This window comes from Thunnus albacares, chromosome 3 (assembly GCF_914725855.1).
Source record: "Thunnus albacares chromosome 3, fThuAlb1.1, whole genome shotgun sequence".
In the NCBI taxonomy this organism is placed as follows: Eukaryota; Metazoa; Chordata; class Actinopteri; order Scombriformes; family Scombridae; genus Thunnus; species Thunnus albacares.
In genome coordinates this window covers 192,501-210,000 of record NC_058108.1, presented here as the reverse complement: position 1 = coordinate 210,000, position 17,500 = coordinate 192,501, and the positions used below count along the sequence as shown (strand labels likewise).

The 17,500-nt window shown below is 40.7% G+C and overlaps 1 protein-coding gene across 8 annotated transcripts in view; it reads left to right on the top strand.

Annotated features, from left to right (window-relative positions):
- Window positions 1-17,500, top strand: part of adgrl3.1 (adhesion G protein-coupled receptor L3.1) — a 134,133-nt gene that overhangs the window by 67,709 nt on the left and 48,924 nt on the right. For all 8 annotated transcript variants that reach the window (XM_044345555.1, XM_044345550.1, XM_044345553.1 and 5 more), the window contains exons 6-7: window positions 1,730-1,744; window positions 2,863-3,651. In XM_044345555.1, coding sequence (XP_044201490.1) covers window positions 1,730-1,744; window positions 2,863-3,651 — 804 coding nt within the window. The remainder of the gene's footprint in view (window positions 1-1,729; window positions 1,745-2,862; window positions 3,652-17,500) is intronic.

Genomic DNA, 17,500 nt, shown 5'->3' with positions numbered 1-17,500 from the left:
TCCTCTCCTCTCCTCTCTCCTCTCCTCTCCTCCTCTCCTCTCCTCTCCTCCTCTCCTCCTCTCCTCCTCTCTCCTCTCCTCTCCTCCTCTCCTCTCCTCTCCTCTCCTCCTCTCCTCTCCCCTCCTCTCCTCTCCTCTCCTCTCCTCTCCTCTCCTCCTCTCCTCTCCTCTCCTCTCCTCTCCTCTCCTCTCCTCTCCTCTCCTCTCCTCTCTCCTCCTCTCCTCCTCTCCTCTCCTCTCCTCTCTCCTCTCCTCTCCTCCTCTCCTCTCCTCTCCTCCTCTCCTCCTCTCCTCCTCTCTCCTCTCCTCTCCTCCTCTCCTCTCCCCTCCTCTCCTCTCCTCTCCTCTCCTCTCCTCTCCTCTCCTCTCCTCTCCTCTCTCCTCTCCTCTCCTCTCCTCTCCTCTCCTCTCCTCTCCTCTCCTCTCCTCTCTCCTCCTCTCCTCTCCTCTCCTCTCTCCTCTCCTCTCCTCCTCTCCTCTCCTCTCCTCCTCTCCTCCTCTCCTCCTCTCTCCTCTCCTCTCCTCCTCTCCTCTCCCCTCCTCTCCTCTCCTCTCCTCTCCTCTCCTCTCCTCTCCTCTCCTCTCCTCTCCTCTCCTCTCCTCTCCTCTCTCCTCTCCTCTCCTCTCCTCCTCTCCTCTCCTCTCCTCCTCTCCTCTCTCCTCCTCTCCTCCTCTCCTCCTCTCCTCCTCTCCTCCTCTCTCGGGGGACCAGTTCCATTCAGCAGGTCTCTAACGGTCTTGAAAGACACGGGGGCACTGGCTGCAGGATTAGGTTTCTGCCATGTTCACATTCCTCTCGGTCCCCCGGGGAGGAAGGTAGAATGGAATTCATATGTTTAAGAGGCTCTGAGCAAGTGTGCACATTTCATTGCGGGGCGACATGAACAACCCTCCGCCGGAGCTCTGAGGATAACGCTTTGAATATAATAGAGAGGGAATTGGTGTTGGGATTGAAGCAAACCAGTACATTCAGTGTGCTTTCACCTCTACACGCACATGTTTGCACACTCATAGAAAGAGTGAGTTACATATACAAAACATCAGCTCACCCGCTGCGCACCAGAAAGCATTTTAATGTGTCAGTTTCGGCTGGTCCACTGAAACGCAGCTCCAGTAATCAAATCAGTCGTGTGGTTTTCATTGCTGTGTTGCTATTAGCATACATTAAAGAGCTCGTTATCTCAGGTCATTCTGTGTTGCTGTATTTCTCTCTTCTCACTGTGGAGACGACCACCGCGGATGCTATGAATATGTGTATGTTTGTGCTCTTGTGTGTTTTTTCTCCCTCCCTCTGTGTCTGCAAGGCACTAGTGTGTCTGTTCCTGCATATGTGTGCATGTGTGTGTGTGTGTGCATGTGTGTGTGTGTGTGTGTGTGTGTGTGTGTGTGTGTGCATGTGTGTGTGTGTGTGCATGTGTGTGTGTGTGTGTGTGTGTGTGTGTGTGACATATGTGAGATGCATTACTGTCAGATAGCTTCCCCGTTGCAGTGCAGTCTCCTCAGACGCTTACGTAATGTTATTACCAATCACACATGGAGAGCATCCTGGCACTCTCACAAGGTTAGGATGAAATATGAGAACGATTATGGAGATCCAAGATTGTATTATCATGATTTCCTTATTATTGCATCATTAATCTATTTTTGTCTCTTGTCTCTGTCTCTTTCTTTCTTTCTTTCTCTTTCTCTCTTCTTTTTCTCTCCAATCGTTTCCCTATGGCTCACGCAGAAGTAGAACAAAAAGGTAAGTCAAACACACTCATATTCACACGTGCACACATGTTCAGATCCGGGGGTGGGGGGGTGTCAGCCTGCATGGGTTTGTACCTCATGGCAGACTGACGTCTCTTTCAAAGTCACTGCTGTCATATTAAGACGGCTTGATCTCAGCATATAGAGGCAATTTAGGAACACTGGTTCTCATTAGACACACTCCGGGCTCATATTATTCCATAGTATCGTGTAGAATGTCACTTAACAAACTCTCCACGGGTCGAGCACATTTTTATGATGAGCCAATGAACAGAGAATTACATTGACATTTCATATTTAAAATGCTTCCCCATGATACGAATATTATGCCAGAGCTTTGAATAGCCAATAAAAATTAAATCAATATTCCCAGCCCTTTGCGTTGGATCTGGAATTATATTATTGAGAGGAAAAGGAAAACCACAATGTGCATCTGGCCTGTCTATGTGCATCTGGTGTGTATATATATATATGTGTGTGTGTGTGTGTGTGTGTGTGTGTGTGTGGGACAACATTCCAGTTAAATTACAAAGGTCCCTACGACTCCCGTCGGATCGGCTTCCCAGAATTTACTACGTCTCCCACATCACTCATAAAACATGACCCTAGTATTCCAAGATGGGAATACCAAGCACAGAGTGGGAAATTAATTACTGTAACAATTGCAGAAACAGCAGGCGATAAAAGATGTGTTCGGTTGTTTCTGACAGAAATAGAAAGGGAGAGAAAGGAAGAAAGAACTATGAGACTAATGAGGAGCCGGGGTGGGAGGGAGGAACGGGAATAGAGGGAAAGGGGGAAGTAGAACAAAATGTGCCATTTTCTCTTAGCTGTGAGAGCAGAGTATTATCTGTTGAATAGGAGGCATGCTGTTGCTGTGCTTAAGAATGACAGTGACTATACAACAACCAAATCACAACACAGTAAGCCTATCATGTCATCGTCACTCACTGCTGGTTGAGGTTAAGTTAAAACACAATGTAAAATTAATGAAAAGAAACAAAACATTTCACAGCACTGTCAGTAAATCTGAAGAGACGAGTTGGCATGTTACACAGACGCATGAAAATGTATCTAATGTGATTTTTGTTTTGTTTTTTTGCTGCTCAGTGTTTCTGTGTCCTGGCATCCTGCGAGGAGTTTACCAAAGTGAGCATCTATTTGAGTCAGACCACCAGTCTGGTGCTTGGTGCAAAGACCCGCTGCAGGCCTCAGACAAGATCTACTACATGCCGTGGACCCCGTACCGCACAGACACGCTGACAGAGTACTCATCAAAGGAGGACTTCATCGCCGGCCGTCCCACCACCACCTACAAACTCCCACATCGTGTGGACGGGACCGGCTTCGTCGTCTATGACGGTGCGCTCTTTTTTAACAAGGAGCGCACCCGCAACATCGTAAAGTTTGACCTACGCACGCGCATCAAGAGCGGCGAGGCCATTATCGCAAACGCCAACTACCACGACACCTCGCCGTACCGCTGGGGGGGCAAGTCAGACATCGACTTAGCGGTAGACGAGAACGGACTGTGGGTGATCTATGCAACAGAACAGAACAACGGGCGCATTGTGGTGAGCCAACTCAACCCTTACACCCTGCGGATCGAAGGCTCCTGGGACACCAGCTACGACAAACGCTCCGCCTCCAACGCCTTCATGATCTGTGGAGTCCTGTACGTAGTGAAAACCGTCTACGAAGACGACGACAACGAAGGGACGGGGAACAAGATCGATTACATGTACAACACTGATAAGAGCAAGGAGATGAGCGTTAACATACCGTTCCCTAATTCCTACCAGTACATCGCAGCAGTGGATTACAACCCCAGAGACAACCTGCTGTACGTGTGGAATAACTATCACGTGGTCAAATACTCGCTGGACTTTGGCAACAACGGTAAGTTGTTCCTCCTTCTCCTCCTGTCATTCTTCTTCTTCATGGGTTTTGGCTTTGCACTATGTGTAATAAGGAAAATATGCTGCTTTTAGTACTTCTCTAAATTTATTGGACAGGCTGTGATGTGATTTTTTTTAAAACCTTACATGAAATACCTTGGCATATATGTAGGCTAATGCTTTTAATATTCATTTTAATGATAAATGCTTTTTGTTGTGACATAAGGGATATTTACAGCCACTAATCTTCCCCCAATAATTAATTCTGCAAAATAACATTAAAAGCAAGAAAAAGAAAAGCACCATCTGTGCTGTCACAGTTCTCAATTATGACTCCCCCCCCCCCCAGCCCCCCCCCCCCCAATGGTATCGCTCTGTGTTTTTAGAAGTCAAAAACCCTCAAGAATACTTTTAGCTGTATTAAACACTGGTCCATATACCAGTGTCGGCTGATGTCAGCACAGCTGCTATTTGTGGAAATATTTCACTTTTTTTATTACTCTTAACCAAGAAAATTCACGGGCATCATAAAGACTTCCTTGATTTAAAAGACAATCTCCAAAGAAGTTATACTGAGCTTTACAAACTGTAAATGCTTCTCGTCTTTTACTCCAACAATTAACGTCCTTCTCTTTAGTTTCACTACAAACCATAATAAATTCTTCTTGAATGGAGTCGGGAGTGTGTGGAGGGATGAAGTGACGCTGCTTTCATGCATAAGATGACAATGTTAAGTAATGTAAACCTGTTTTTAATCCTTCATATGAGACAGTTGAAGGTTTATTATTGGACGTGTTGCTGTGAAATTTGGTGACTTTTCATCTAGAACCAACATCTGGTCAGCCTCAGCTGAACTCTGTGTTCTAATTAGCAAATGTTTGCTAAACTAACATGGTGAAAATGATAAACATTAGACAGTACCTGCTACATGCTAGCATTATCACTGTGAGCATGTTAGCATGCTGCTGTGAACATTTAGCTCAGTGCAGCGTCAGCAGCAGTTTGAGTGTCTGTTCACACGAGGCGTTCAGGTACAGTGTTGAGAGTAGATCACTTATCCAATACACAATCACTGCACATGTAAAACAAACATGATGCATAAAAATACACTTCTGGCTGCATTTACACACCTGTGTGCACAGCTGTATTGATTAAAATCAAACTGTATCTAAACACTTTGAGTGTAGACACGACTTTAATCTGGATTAACTGAACCTTTACATTGTGACAGTCATTTGGTCAAATCCAGATTAAAAGTCAGTTTGGTAAACGACAACAAAAAATAAGAAATGATATGCAGACATCCTGTATGAAACATCTATAATTATCTGAGCTGAGCAGTGATGGTTGATAAACCAGGTGGAAGGGAGGCTCATGAATCCAGGTTTCAGGATGAACCAGGTCTGAAAGGTCCAGGAATTCTGTCCAACCCAGACTGACTCATTTTCAACTGTGGTGTGAGGTTAGAGTCGGCCCCCCCCCCCCTCCTTCTTTCCTCTGGATGGAAGGGCTTAGGCCCCTGGAGCCTGAAGGGCTATTTGCCCAGCATAATTGCCTTTCAGCACCTTTCTATGGAGTGGTCAAGGCAGTCTGGCTGCGTGTCTTATTAAATGATGTCTGAATTAACGCATGCTCTTACACGCAATTAGGAGGCGCAGTACAAGGAATTATAGAGAGAGGCAGCATTAAACTGGGTTTCTACCGATCAGTGTGTGTGTGCGTGTGAAGGGAAGCCATGCTGTAAAAATGTGTGTATGTGTGTTTATGCATGCGTGATAATGTGCACGCCTTTGTGTGTGTGTGTGGTAAAGTGCTTACAGTATGAGTTTGTGTTTCTCTATTCATGAGTGTGCATACGTGTTTATTGGTGTACGCTTGAGAGTGTGATCACTCACATAATGGAGCTCAGGGTGTCTCGGGAGGCTCTAAAGAGGAGATCAATGGGGATTCAATGTGGAGAACGACCTCCAGTGCACAGCAACAAGCCAGACTGCCGACCAGCGGGAGATAAATACATACAATCAGCCTGTGATTGGTGAAAAACTCAGAACCACAGTTGGGCCTTTATAGACCATGAAGACCATGAAGTATAGTAGGATAGTAGTAACATTTATAAAACTATTATGAACTTTAATAAAACAAATATGAAACTTGAACTTGACTGCTGCATTTGCACGACTATTTTAATACGTTTAAAAAAAATTAAATTAATAAAGTATTGCAGTGTTTTCACTCTCAGGGATGTGATGTCAAGTTCCTCATGCAGACACAGAGGAGAAGTGACCAAATACAACAAAACAAAAGATTAAATACTAATTTAACTTATCAGAATTAAATCCCCACATGCTCTTTCCAGTACTGTAGATAGCCCCCGTCTAGTAGATAGCCCCCGTCTAGTAGATAGCCCCCGTCTAGTAGATAGCCCCCGTCTAGTAGATAGACGTGCCAACACACTTGCTGTCAGCTCTATGTGCAGCACGCAGCAAACTTCCATATTCAATAGAAAATAATAATCAGAATAAACAGGCTACAGTATAGTAGGGCTACGTCCTGACGGGTCATCTGTGGTGTGCGGCTCCTCTTTAACTCACATCTCTGTAAACCTCTGAGCAGGGAAGAAGGCAACCCCCCCCCCCCCCCCCCCCCCGGTCCATTTACTGTGTCATCATTTTTTTTAAATAGCCTATTTTTATTTTAGATATATTAAATGTATTAGATGGTCTACGGGTGAAGCAACATAAATCACTATGAGGGGGATACAGTTTTGTCCCCACTGGGGATAAAAATAACTCAGCAGAGGAAATCCCCCCCCCCCCCCCCGGCAAACTGCACCCTGCATACAATCAATGCTGCCCCCCCCGCTCCTTTACTCTCCTCCTTCCTCACTCGATGAAGACGAGGAATAATTAACTACCTCAACTGCATGATTTTCTCATTCTTGGGAAAATGAGGCGACAAGTCGATGAATTGAAGTTTGATCCTGTTGTTGTATCTGGACTCTGTTTACTCTGTTTACTCGTCTCAGAGACATTTTACTGTTTAGATTCATCTCAGATATGTTCACCACATACTGGAGGGTAAACTTATACTGTTCCAGCTCTGGTGTATTTTTACTTTTCCTTAGTCAGAGCAGGAAACAGGCCAAGGAAAGGGGCCATGCTGAGGGTTTCCACTCATTACTGATGTGGCTTAATGCTGGCCCCGCTTTTGTTTCGGCTCATATGGACTTCTTAAAGATATAAAATGAGACAGGAAATGGGCCAGGGAGTAAGAGAAGGCAGAGGAAGGCCACCGAGGACTGAGTGTAATTGGGGTAAACACACACAGAGCACCAATTACTGTGTTGTGTCTGTCCGACTAACAAAGGCAGCTGATTGGACAGTTTAGGAGAGGTCATTGTGTGACATTTGCACTTTCTGGACCAGGCAGTTAGTTTTTAAAGACACACTCACATGTTTGCAGACTGTTAAGGCCTGCTTATCTTTTGCTAATATAATATAATATAATATAGGTCTGGGTATCAACCCTCAATACTTATTGATTACTGACCAACATGTGTCTGTAGAGCAGTGAGTGTTTTGGCAGATCTTGATACAAACTATTTGATCAGATATTTCTCTATTTGACTCATAATTTTACACTTTAGTTATTGTATTGTTGCGTCTGGTGAGATTACGTTTAATTTAGTGTTTGAGAAGTTTAAAGAACTACAGTAAATAATGTTTTAGGGGGGAAAAGTGTTTCTGTTGCTCAAAGACATTGAAAGAAGTATTTATTGACCGCTGTGTTGGAAAGTTCCCGGCTCAGCTCTGTATTATACGGTTTGCTTTAAAAATCAGACTTTAAACATCACAGGGAAGAAATAAAGACAGAAATGTGAAGTTAACCTTGGGCCAACAGATAATATAAGGTTTGACTCCCATGTATTCCATCAGACTGTATCTGTTTGAAATGCATATTCTTCCTCTCTTGGTACTGAAGAAGAAAGTGAACCGCCTCACTATTGTTTCCCACGTCTGTTTGTGTTTGGTCTTTGTCTGTTAAATCCCCGTTCTCTCCCGTCCTGTTTCTCACACAAACAGTCACAATGGCAGGAATCTCACTATTTCTGCTTCTCATATGTCTTTCTCTCTTTTCTCTCTCTCTGTCGTTCTTATCTGCTGCTTAATCTGCCCTCCTTTTCTGTTCCCAACTCTTTCCCAGATCACACCAGGCTATTTCATGGAGTGTCCTTAGATGTATATATTATAGAGGCCTAGCACATGAATGCCTAAAGTCAGAGTCAAAGTCACTTGTCTCCACATCACCCCCCCCCCCCCCCCCCCCCCCCCCCACACACACACACACACACACACACACACACACACACACACATACTCCCCAAACACTCTCTCACTCTCTACTGTTTATGGAGTTGTTTCATCATGTCTTCTTACATGCATATTATAGAGGCCTGCCCTACGCAAGCGGCATGGCTCCGATGAAACATTTGAATAATTTATCACCTCCAGTCTGCCTTGCCACACTTTAGAAAGTTTTCCCAGCAAAGTCGCAAAATTATTCATGTTATCTGCATCTTGGTGAAGGGAGGGGCGAGCGGGGCTGAAACATGTACGCTCCGACTTCTCCGTCTTTGTTTCGCTGCCTGTGCAGCCTAATTACTGTTTTGTGCAATTTGTCACATGCTTTCTCTTTAAGGTGATGATTTCTACTCATGTTCAGGTGAGACAAGCTCACTGCATATTCTAGCTGATAGAAGCAGCACAAAGAAACTGGTATAAAATGAAAGGTGTGCAACCCTTGAGGTACTGTTGCAGTCTTAAAGAATTTAATCAGATGGAGTCAAAAATAACAGTTTCACAGTTGGTTTCAAGCATTTTACAGTAAAAACTTCACTTTATCTAAACACCTCATGCAACAGCCTTTATTTAACTAAGATTATTGAACTATGTTAACATGTGTTTACATCCATTTGCATAATGTTTAAAGTCCTGTGACCGTAAAGCAGAGTTTTTCTACCTCTAGACATGTAGACGTGTAAAACTAAAATCACTGATGACAGTGGTTACACAAGTACAGGTAAGAAACAACATAGATATTATTATAGACATCATTGCAGCATAATTGACTTTTTTCCAACATTTTGACGTTTTTTTTTCAAAGCCAGTGTACGCACAATTGATTTACTTCATTTCCTGGTAAGGCTTTATTAGTTTGCCAATTTGAACGCATTTTGTGTTGATAAATGAATAATTTGGTCAAGCAGCATTTCAATGTTGAGACTTATACGCAGTCTTGAAAAGTGAACTTTATATAATAAACAAAAACTCTATTAAAACTCACCTCATGCTTACTGCAGTCACATATTTCAAGTCTTAATTAGAGAGTAATCAGATGTTGGCTTCTATTCCAGCCTGTTAAATATAAAGCTGTACAGTGACGACCTCTACTCGCCGCTCTGTCACTTTACAGACATTTAAAGGTTGACCTTTGACCTCTTAATGGCTGAAATCACACCGTCCCATTTCCTCAGGAAGTCAAGCACGAAGTATCTATTGTCTTTACTCCTCTGCATTTATTCACTCCATCCTCCCTCCCCTCCCTCCTCTCTCCCCTCCTCCCCTCCCCTCCCCTCCTCCCCTCCTCCCCTCCTCCCCTCCTCCCCTCCCCTCCCCTCCTCCCCTCCTCCCCTCCTCCCCTCCCCTCCCCTCCTCCCCTCCTCTCCTCCCCTCCCCTCCTCTCCCCTCCTCTCCTCCTCTCTCCTCTCTCCTCTCTCCCCTCCTCTCCTCTCCTCCTCTCCTGTCTAAGCAGTGCAGGAAATGTTAGAAACAAACTAAAGTGGAGAGAATAACAAGAGTTAATGGTTGGAGTTGAGACCCTCTTTCACCAGATCACTGATTAGACTGAACCTCAACTCACTGCTGTCACACCAAGGTCTCAGTGTGTGTGTGTGTGTGTGTGTGTGTGTCTGTGTGTGTGTGTGTGTGTGTGTGTTTGTGTTTGTGTGTGTGTGTGTGTGTGTGTGTGTGTGTTTGTGTGTGTGTGTGTGTGTATTTGTATGTGTGTGTGTGTGTTTGTGTGTGTGTGTGTGTGTGTATTTGTGTGTGTGTGTGTTTGTATTTGTGTGTGTGTGTGTATTTGTGTGTGTGTGTGTGTGTGTATTTGTGTGTGTGTGTGTGTGTGTTTGTGTGTGTGTGTGTGTGTGTGTGTGTGTGTGTGTGTGTGTGTGTGTGTGTGTGTGTGTTTGTGTGTGTGTGTGTGTGTGTGTATTTGTGTGTGTGTGTGTGTGTGTGTGTTTGTGTGTATTTGTGTGTGTGTGTGTGTGTGTGTGTGTGTGTGTTTGTGCGTGTGTGTGTGTGTATGTGCGTGCGTGCGTGTGTGTGTGTGTGTGTGTGTGTGTGTGTGTATACAGTGTGTAAAGCTCTCGGGTTGTTCACACCACTTAAGATGATTCATCTGTGTCTGGTTTATTTTCTATGTTCTCATGATTGTTTTGAACCTCTAAACTCTGAATAGTTTGACGATCTCAGTATCAGAACATAGAATTAGTGTCTTGTTTAATGTAACTTTGTGTCCATCACACCTCAGTCTGCCTTCCTCCTCACTCTTCTGTTTGTCTTTCCAACTGCATCCATCATGTGTTCTTCCAGCTCCTCCCTCCCTGCCCATCTCCCTCCATCCCAAATAGATTAGGACACAGGCGTCTCAGCAGAGACTGAACTCTGCTTTAGAGAGTCTGGTGCACCTGTTCCTCGCCTGCAGTGTGTCCTTATCGATTGGATTGCCCCAGCCAGGCCCCTCTGCGTGCATTTGGCCTCTGCACCGCTTCTCCTCTGCCAAACAGCAGATGCCAAATTAAGCAGGCCTAGCCAGGACAACGGGGTGGAAGGGAAACCCACAGCCTTGCAGGAAGTAGCGCAGAATAGTGTAGCGAGCGGAGCGTGTCACCATAGCTGTGCAACATTCACATTTTATTTTTAAAATATATGAAAAATGCAGGAGGGCATCAAAGTGGTTACAGTCTTAATCTCTAAATGATGAGCCATGGTGATAAATTATGGGGAGCAAGAAATTGAATAGCCACAGGGTCACTAGCTCGAGGCTATACAGCTGACTCACTGCTACATATTCATACATGTTGTTCTCACACATTTGACATCAATTCTATGCATGTCAGCAGTGGCAGAGGACACAGTGTGGACTTAAGGTCTCTGCTTTGTTGGAGGAAATGATGACTCCTTCCATTATTAAACAGAAAAACAACAATAAATAAAGAAATAAATGTTGGTCCGTCCCATTAGCTTTTTTGCTTTGAACAAGGGAACTTCCCCTGATTAATAAGAAAGAAGCGTGTAATTGGCAAAGTAGCTGCAGGTGTCTCCAACCTCAGCTGCGGGACGACACGATTATGCAACTGGTAAGCCAACAGAGCGGAGCGCTGATGTGTCTGTGTGTGAAACATTAGCTGTGGAACGTGGTGCTGCTGCCTGGCAGCCATTTTGAGGGAGGCTCTATTAGTTGAGGTTGTTTTCTATCTCCAAGTATCACTGCTTTGAAGTGCTCCGTTCTGTCTTATCAGCAAGCTCGAGCCACTCGCCACCAGCTCTGTGAGTGTACCAGTGTGTGTGCGTTGCGTTGCACATAAGTGAGGGAAAAGTACATTTCTGTACAAGTGTGTGTGTGACTCGGTGCACAACTGAACTGAGGAAAAAGTAAGTGTCTGTACAAGGGAGTGTGTGTGTGTGTGCGTGTGTGTGTGTGTGTGTGTGTGTGTGTGTGTGTGCACTCCAGCCATAGGGGCGGTGCGTTATCGCAGTATGCAGCCCTATTCAGTGTCTGTGCTACTATCCAGCCTAGAAAGCTTTGTGCCCTTTAGTCAGATTATCATTTTGCTGTTACCCCTCTGGATCCATCCTTCCCTACTGTTCACGACGGTGTGTGTGTGTGTGTGTGTGTGTACGTGTGTGTGTGTGTGCATGTATAAAGGCGAGGAGGCAGTAACTTTTAAGGAAACTGCAAAAAAGAAAGTAATCATCTTGCATATTAAGAAGACTATTTGAGTATAAGAGACATTTCAGTTCTGCTTCTCTTTGCTTCTCTTTGCTTCTCTTTCACTCTCACTCTCTGTCTGTCTGACACTTTTCTGACGACGTGGGAAAGTTGCCAGGGGAAGTTAGTTTTCCCTCTCCTCTCTCCACTCTGCCTTCTACCTTTTGTGTTGTGGATTTACGATCCCTCTGTTTACCGAGTAAGAAGTCAACAAGAGCATTCTCAGCAACAGAGCACAGACAGAGAGAGAGAGTCATACCGCACAGAAAAACATCGACACTCACACACACACACATACGCACAAACACACGCACACACACGCATGCACACACACACACACACATACGCACACACACATAAACACACACACATACATACACACACACACACACACACATACGCACACACACATAAACACACACACATACATACACACACACACACACATACACACATACATACACACATAAACACACACACACACATACACACACACACACGCACACACATACGCACAAACACACACACACACACACAGATGTCAGATGATCATCCAGGCCAGCTGACAGCATCGCTCTGGTCCTTCCCAGTGTGGTGACAGATAGACGACTCCAGGAACAAGTTTACTGCCAGCCTGCCTTTGTCTCACCTTCCCCTGGGCTCACTACAGGTCAGCACAAACAAACAGGATAGAAGAGAATAGAAGAGAATAGAAGAGAATAGAAGAGAATAGAATAGAAGAGAATAGAAGAGAATAGAATAGAAGAGAATAGAAGAGAATAGAATAGAAGAGAATAGAAGAGAAGAGAATAGAAGAGAATAGAAGAGAAGAGAATAGAAGAGAAGAGAAGAGAATAGAATAGAAGAGAATAGAATAGAAGAGAATAGAATAGAAGAGAATAGAAGAGAATAGAAGAGAATAGAAGAGAAGAGAATAGAAGAGAATAGAATAGAATAGAAGAGAATAGAATAGAAGAGAAGAGAATAGAAGAGAATAGAAGAGAAGAGAATAGAATAGAAGAGAAGAGAATAGAAGAGAATAGAAGAGAATAGAAGAGAAGAGAAGAGAATAGAAGAGAATAGAAGAGAATAGAAGAGAATAGAAGAGAAGAGAATAGAAGAGAATAGAAGAGAAGAGAATAGAAGAGAAGAGAAGAGAAGAGAATAGAAGAGAATAGAATAGAAGAGAATAGAATAGAAGAGAAGAGAAGAGAATAGAAGAGAATAGAAGAGAAGAGAATAGAAGAGAATAGAATAGAATAGAAGAGAATAGAATAGAAGAGAAGAGAAGAGAATAGAAGAGAATAGAAGAGAAGAGAATAGAATAGAAGAGAAGAGAATAGAAGAGAATAGAAGAGAAGAGAATAGAAGAGAATAGAAGAGAATAGAAGAGAAGAGAATAGAAGAGAATAGAAGAGAATAGAAGAGAAGAGAATAGAAGAGAATAGAAGAGAAGAGAATAGAAGAGAAGAGAATAGAATAGAAGAGAATAGAAGAGAATAGAAGAGAAGAGAATAGAAGAGAATAGAATAGAAGAGAATAGAATAGAATAGAATAGAATAGAAGAGAAGAGAATAGAAGAGAAGAGAATAGAATAGAAGAGAAGAGAATAGAGGAGAATAGAAGAGAATAGAAGAGAAGAGAATAGAATAGAAGAGAAGAGAATAGAAGAGAATAGAAGAGAAGAGAATAGAAGAGAATAGAAGAGAAGAGAATAGAAGAGAATAGAAGAGAATAGAATAGAAGAGAAGAGAATAGAAGAGAAGAGAAGAGAAGAGAATAGAAGAGAATAGAATAGAATAGAAGAGAAGAGAATAGAAGAGAATAGAAGAGAAGAGAAGAGAATAGAAGAGAATAGAAGAGAATAGAAGAGAATAGAAGAGAAGAGAATAGAAGAGAATAGAAGAGAAGAGAATAGAAGAGAATAGAAGAGAAGAGAATAGAAGAGAAGAGAAGAGAAGAGAATAGAAGAGAATAGAATAGAAGAGAATAGAATAGAAGAGAAGAGAAGAGAATAGAAGAGAATAGAAGAGAAGAGAATAGAAGAGAATAGAATAGAATAGAAGAGAATAGAATAGAAGAGAAGAGAAGAGAATAGAAGAGAATAGAAGAGAAGAGAATAGAATAGAAGAGAAGAGAATAGAAGAGAAGAGAATAGAAGAGAATAGAAGAGAATAGAAGAGAAGAGAATAGAAGAGAATAGAAGAGAATAGAAGAGAAGAGAATAGAAGAGAATAGAAGAGAAGAGAATAGAAGAGAAGAGAATAGAATAGAAGAGAATAGAAGAGAATAGAAGAGAAGAGAATAGAAGAGAATAGAATAGAAGAGAATAGAATAGAATAGAATAGAATAGAAGAGAAGAGAATAGAAGAGAAGAGAATAGAATAGAAGAGAAGAGAATAGAGGAGAATAGAAGAGAATAGAAGAGAAGAGAATAGAATAGAAGAGAAGAGAATAGAAGAGAATAGAAGAGAAGAGAATAGAAGAGAATAGAAGAGAAGAGAATAGAAGAGAAGAGAATAGAAGAGAAGAGAATAGAAGAGAAGAGAAGAGAAGAGAATAGAAGAGAATAGAATAGAATAGAAGAGAAGAGAATAGAAGAGAATAGAAGAGAATAGAAGAGAATAGAATAGAAGAGAAGAGAATAGAATAGAAGAGAAGAGAAGAGAATAGAAGAGAATAGAATAGAATAGAAGAGAAGAGAAGAGAAGAGAATAGAAGAGAATAGAATAGAATAGAAGAGAAGAGAATAGAAGAGAATAGAATAGAATAGAAGAGAAGAGAAGAGAAGAGAATAGAAGAGAATAGAATAGAATAGAAGAGAAGAGAATAGAAGAGAAGAGAATAGAATAGAAGAGAAGAGAATAGAAGAGAATAGAAGAGAATAGAAGAGAAGAGAATAGAAGAGAATAGAAGAGAAGAGAATAGAAGAGAATAGAAGAGAATAGAATAGAAGAGAAGAGAATAGAAGAGAAGAGAAGAGAAGAGAATAGAAGAGAATAGAATAGAAGAGAAGAGAATAGAAGAGAAGAGAAGAGAAGAGAATAGAAGAGAATAGAATAGAATAGAAGAGAAGAGAATAGAAGAGAATAGAAGAGAAGAGAAGAGAATAGAAGAGAATAGAAGAGAATAGAATAGAATAGAATAGAAGAGAATAGAAGAGAAGAGAATAGAAGAGAATAGAAGAGAAGAGAAGAGAAGAGAATAGAATAGAATAGAATAGAAGAGAATAGAAGAGAAGAGAATAGAAGAGAATAGAAGAGAATAGAAGAGAAGAGAATAGAAGAGAATAGAAGAGAAGAGAATAGAAGAGAATAGAAGAGAATAGAAGAGAATAGAATAGAAGAGAATAGAAGAGAAGAGAAGAGAAGAGAAGAGAATAGAAGAGAATAGAAGAGAATAGAAGAGAAGAGAATAGAAGAGAATAGAAGAGAAGAGAATAGAAGAGAATAGAAGAGAATAGAAGAGAATAGAAGAGAATAGAAGAGAATAGAAGAGAAGAGAATAGAAGAGAATAGAAGAGAAGAGAATAGAATAGAATAGAAGAGAATAGAAGAGAAGAGAATAGAAGAGAATAGAAGAGAAGAGAATAGAAGAGAATAGAAGAGAAGAGAATAGAAGAGAATAGAAGAGAAGAGAAGAGAAGAGAATAGAAGAGAATAGAAGAGAATAGAAGAGAAGAGAAGAGAAGAGAATAGAAGAGAAGAGAATAGAAGAGAATAGAATAGAAGAGAATAGAAGAGAAGAGAAGAGAATAGAAGAGAAGAGAATAGAAGAGAATAGAATAGAAGGGAATAGAAGAGAATAGAATAGAAGAGAATAGAATAGAAGAGAAGAGAATAGAATAGAAGAGAAGAGACTAGAAGAGAAGAGAATAGAAGAGAATAGAAGAGAAGAGAATAGAATAGAAGAGAATAGAAGAGAATAGAAGAGAAGAGAATAGAAGAGAATAGAATAGAAGAGAATAGAAGAGAATAGAAGAGAAGAGAATAGAATAGAAGAGAATAGAAGAGAAGAGAATAGAAGAGAATAGAAGAGAAGAGAAGAGAATAGAAGAGAAGAGAATAGAAGAGAATAGAATAGAAGAGAAGAGAAGAGAATAGAAGAGAATAGAATAGAAGAGAATAGAATAGAAGAGAAGAGAAGAGAATAGAAGAGAAGAGAATAGAAGAGAAGAGAATAGAAGAGAATAGAAGAGAAGAGAAGAGAAGAGAATAGAAGAGAATAGAATAGAAGAGAATAGAATAGAAGAGAAGAGAAGAGAATAGAAGAGAATAGAAGAGAATAGAAGAGAAGAGAATAGAATAGAAGAGAATAGAAGAGAAGAGAATAGAAGAGAATAGAATAGAAGAGAAGAGAAGAGAATAGAAGAGAAGAGAATAGAATAGAAGAGAAGAGAATAGAATTAGAATAGAATAGAATAGAAGAGAATAGAATAGAAGAGAAGAGAAGAGAATAGAAGAGAATAGAAGAGAATAGAAGAGAAGAGAATAGAATAGAAGAGAATAGAAGAGAATAGAAGAGAAGAGAATAGAAGAGAATAGAATAGAAGAGAATAGAAGAGAATAGAAGAGAAGAGAATAGAAGAGAATAGAATAGAAGAGAAGAGAAGAGAATAGAATAGAAGAGAAGAGAATAGAAGAGAAGAGAATAGAAGAGAATAGAATAGAAGAGAAGAGAAGAGAATAGAAGAGAATAGAATAGAAGAGAATAGAATAGAAGAGAAGAGAAGAGAATAGAAGAGAAGAGAATAGAAGAGAAGAGAATAGAAGAGAATAGAAGAGAAGAGAAGAGAAGAGAATAGAAGAGAATAGAATAGAAGAGAATAGAATAGAAGAGAAGAGAAGAGAAGAGAATAGAAGAGAATAGAAGAGAATAGAAGAGAATAGAATAGAAGAGAATAGAAGAGAATAGAAGAGAAGAGAATAGAAGAGAATAGAATAGAAGAGAAGAGAAGAGAATAGAAGAGAAGAGAATAGAATAGAAGAGAAGAGAATAGAAGAGAATAGAATAGAATAGAAGAGAATAGAATAGAAGAGAAGAGAAGAGAATAGAAGAGAATAGAAGAGAATAGAAGAGAAGAGAATAGAATAGAAGAGAAGAGAAGAGAATAGAAGAGAAGAGAATAGAAGAGAATAGAATAGAAGAGAAGAGAAGAGAATAGAAGAGAATAGAATAGAAGAGAATAGAATAGAAGAGAATAGAATAGAAGAGAAGAGAAGAGAATAGAAGAGAAGAGAATAGAAGAGAATAGAAGAGAAGAGAAGAGAAGAGAATAGAAGAGAATAGAATAGAAGAGAATAGAATAGAAGAGAAGAGAAGAGAATAGAAGAGAATAGAAGAGAATAGAAGAGAAGAGAATAGAATAGAAGAGAATAGAAGAGAATAGAAGAGAAGAGAATAGAAGAGAATAGAATAGAAGAGAAGAGAAGAGAATAGAAGAGAAGAGAATAGAATAGAAGAGAATAGAATTAGAATAGAATAGAATTAGAATAGAAGAGAAGAGAATAGAAGAGAATAGAATAGAAGAGAATAGAATAGAATAGAAGAGAATAGAATAGAAGAGAAGAGAATAGAATAGAAGAGAATAGAAGAGAATAGAAGAGAATAGAATAGAATAGAAGAGAATAGAATAGAAGAGAAGAGAAGAGAATAGAAGAGAATAGAAGAGAATAGAAGAGAATAGAAGAGAAGAGAATAGAAGAGAATAGAAGAGAAGAGAATAGAAGAGAATAGAAGAGAAGAGAATTAGAATAGAATAGAATTAGAATAGAATAGAATAGAATAGAATAGAATAGAAT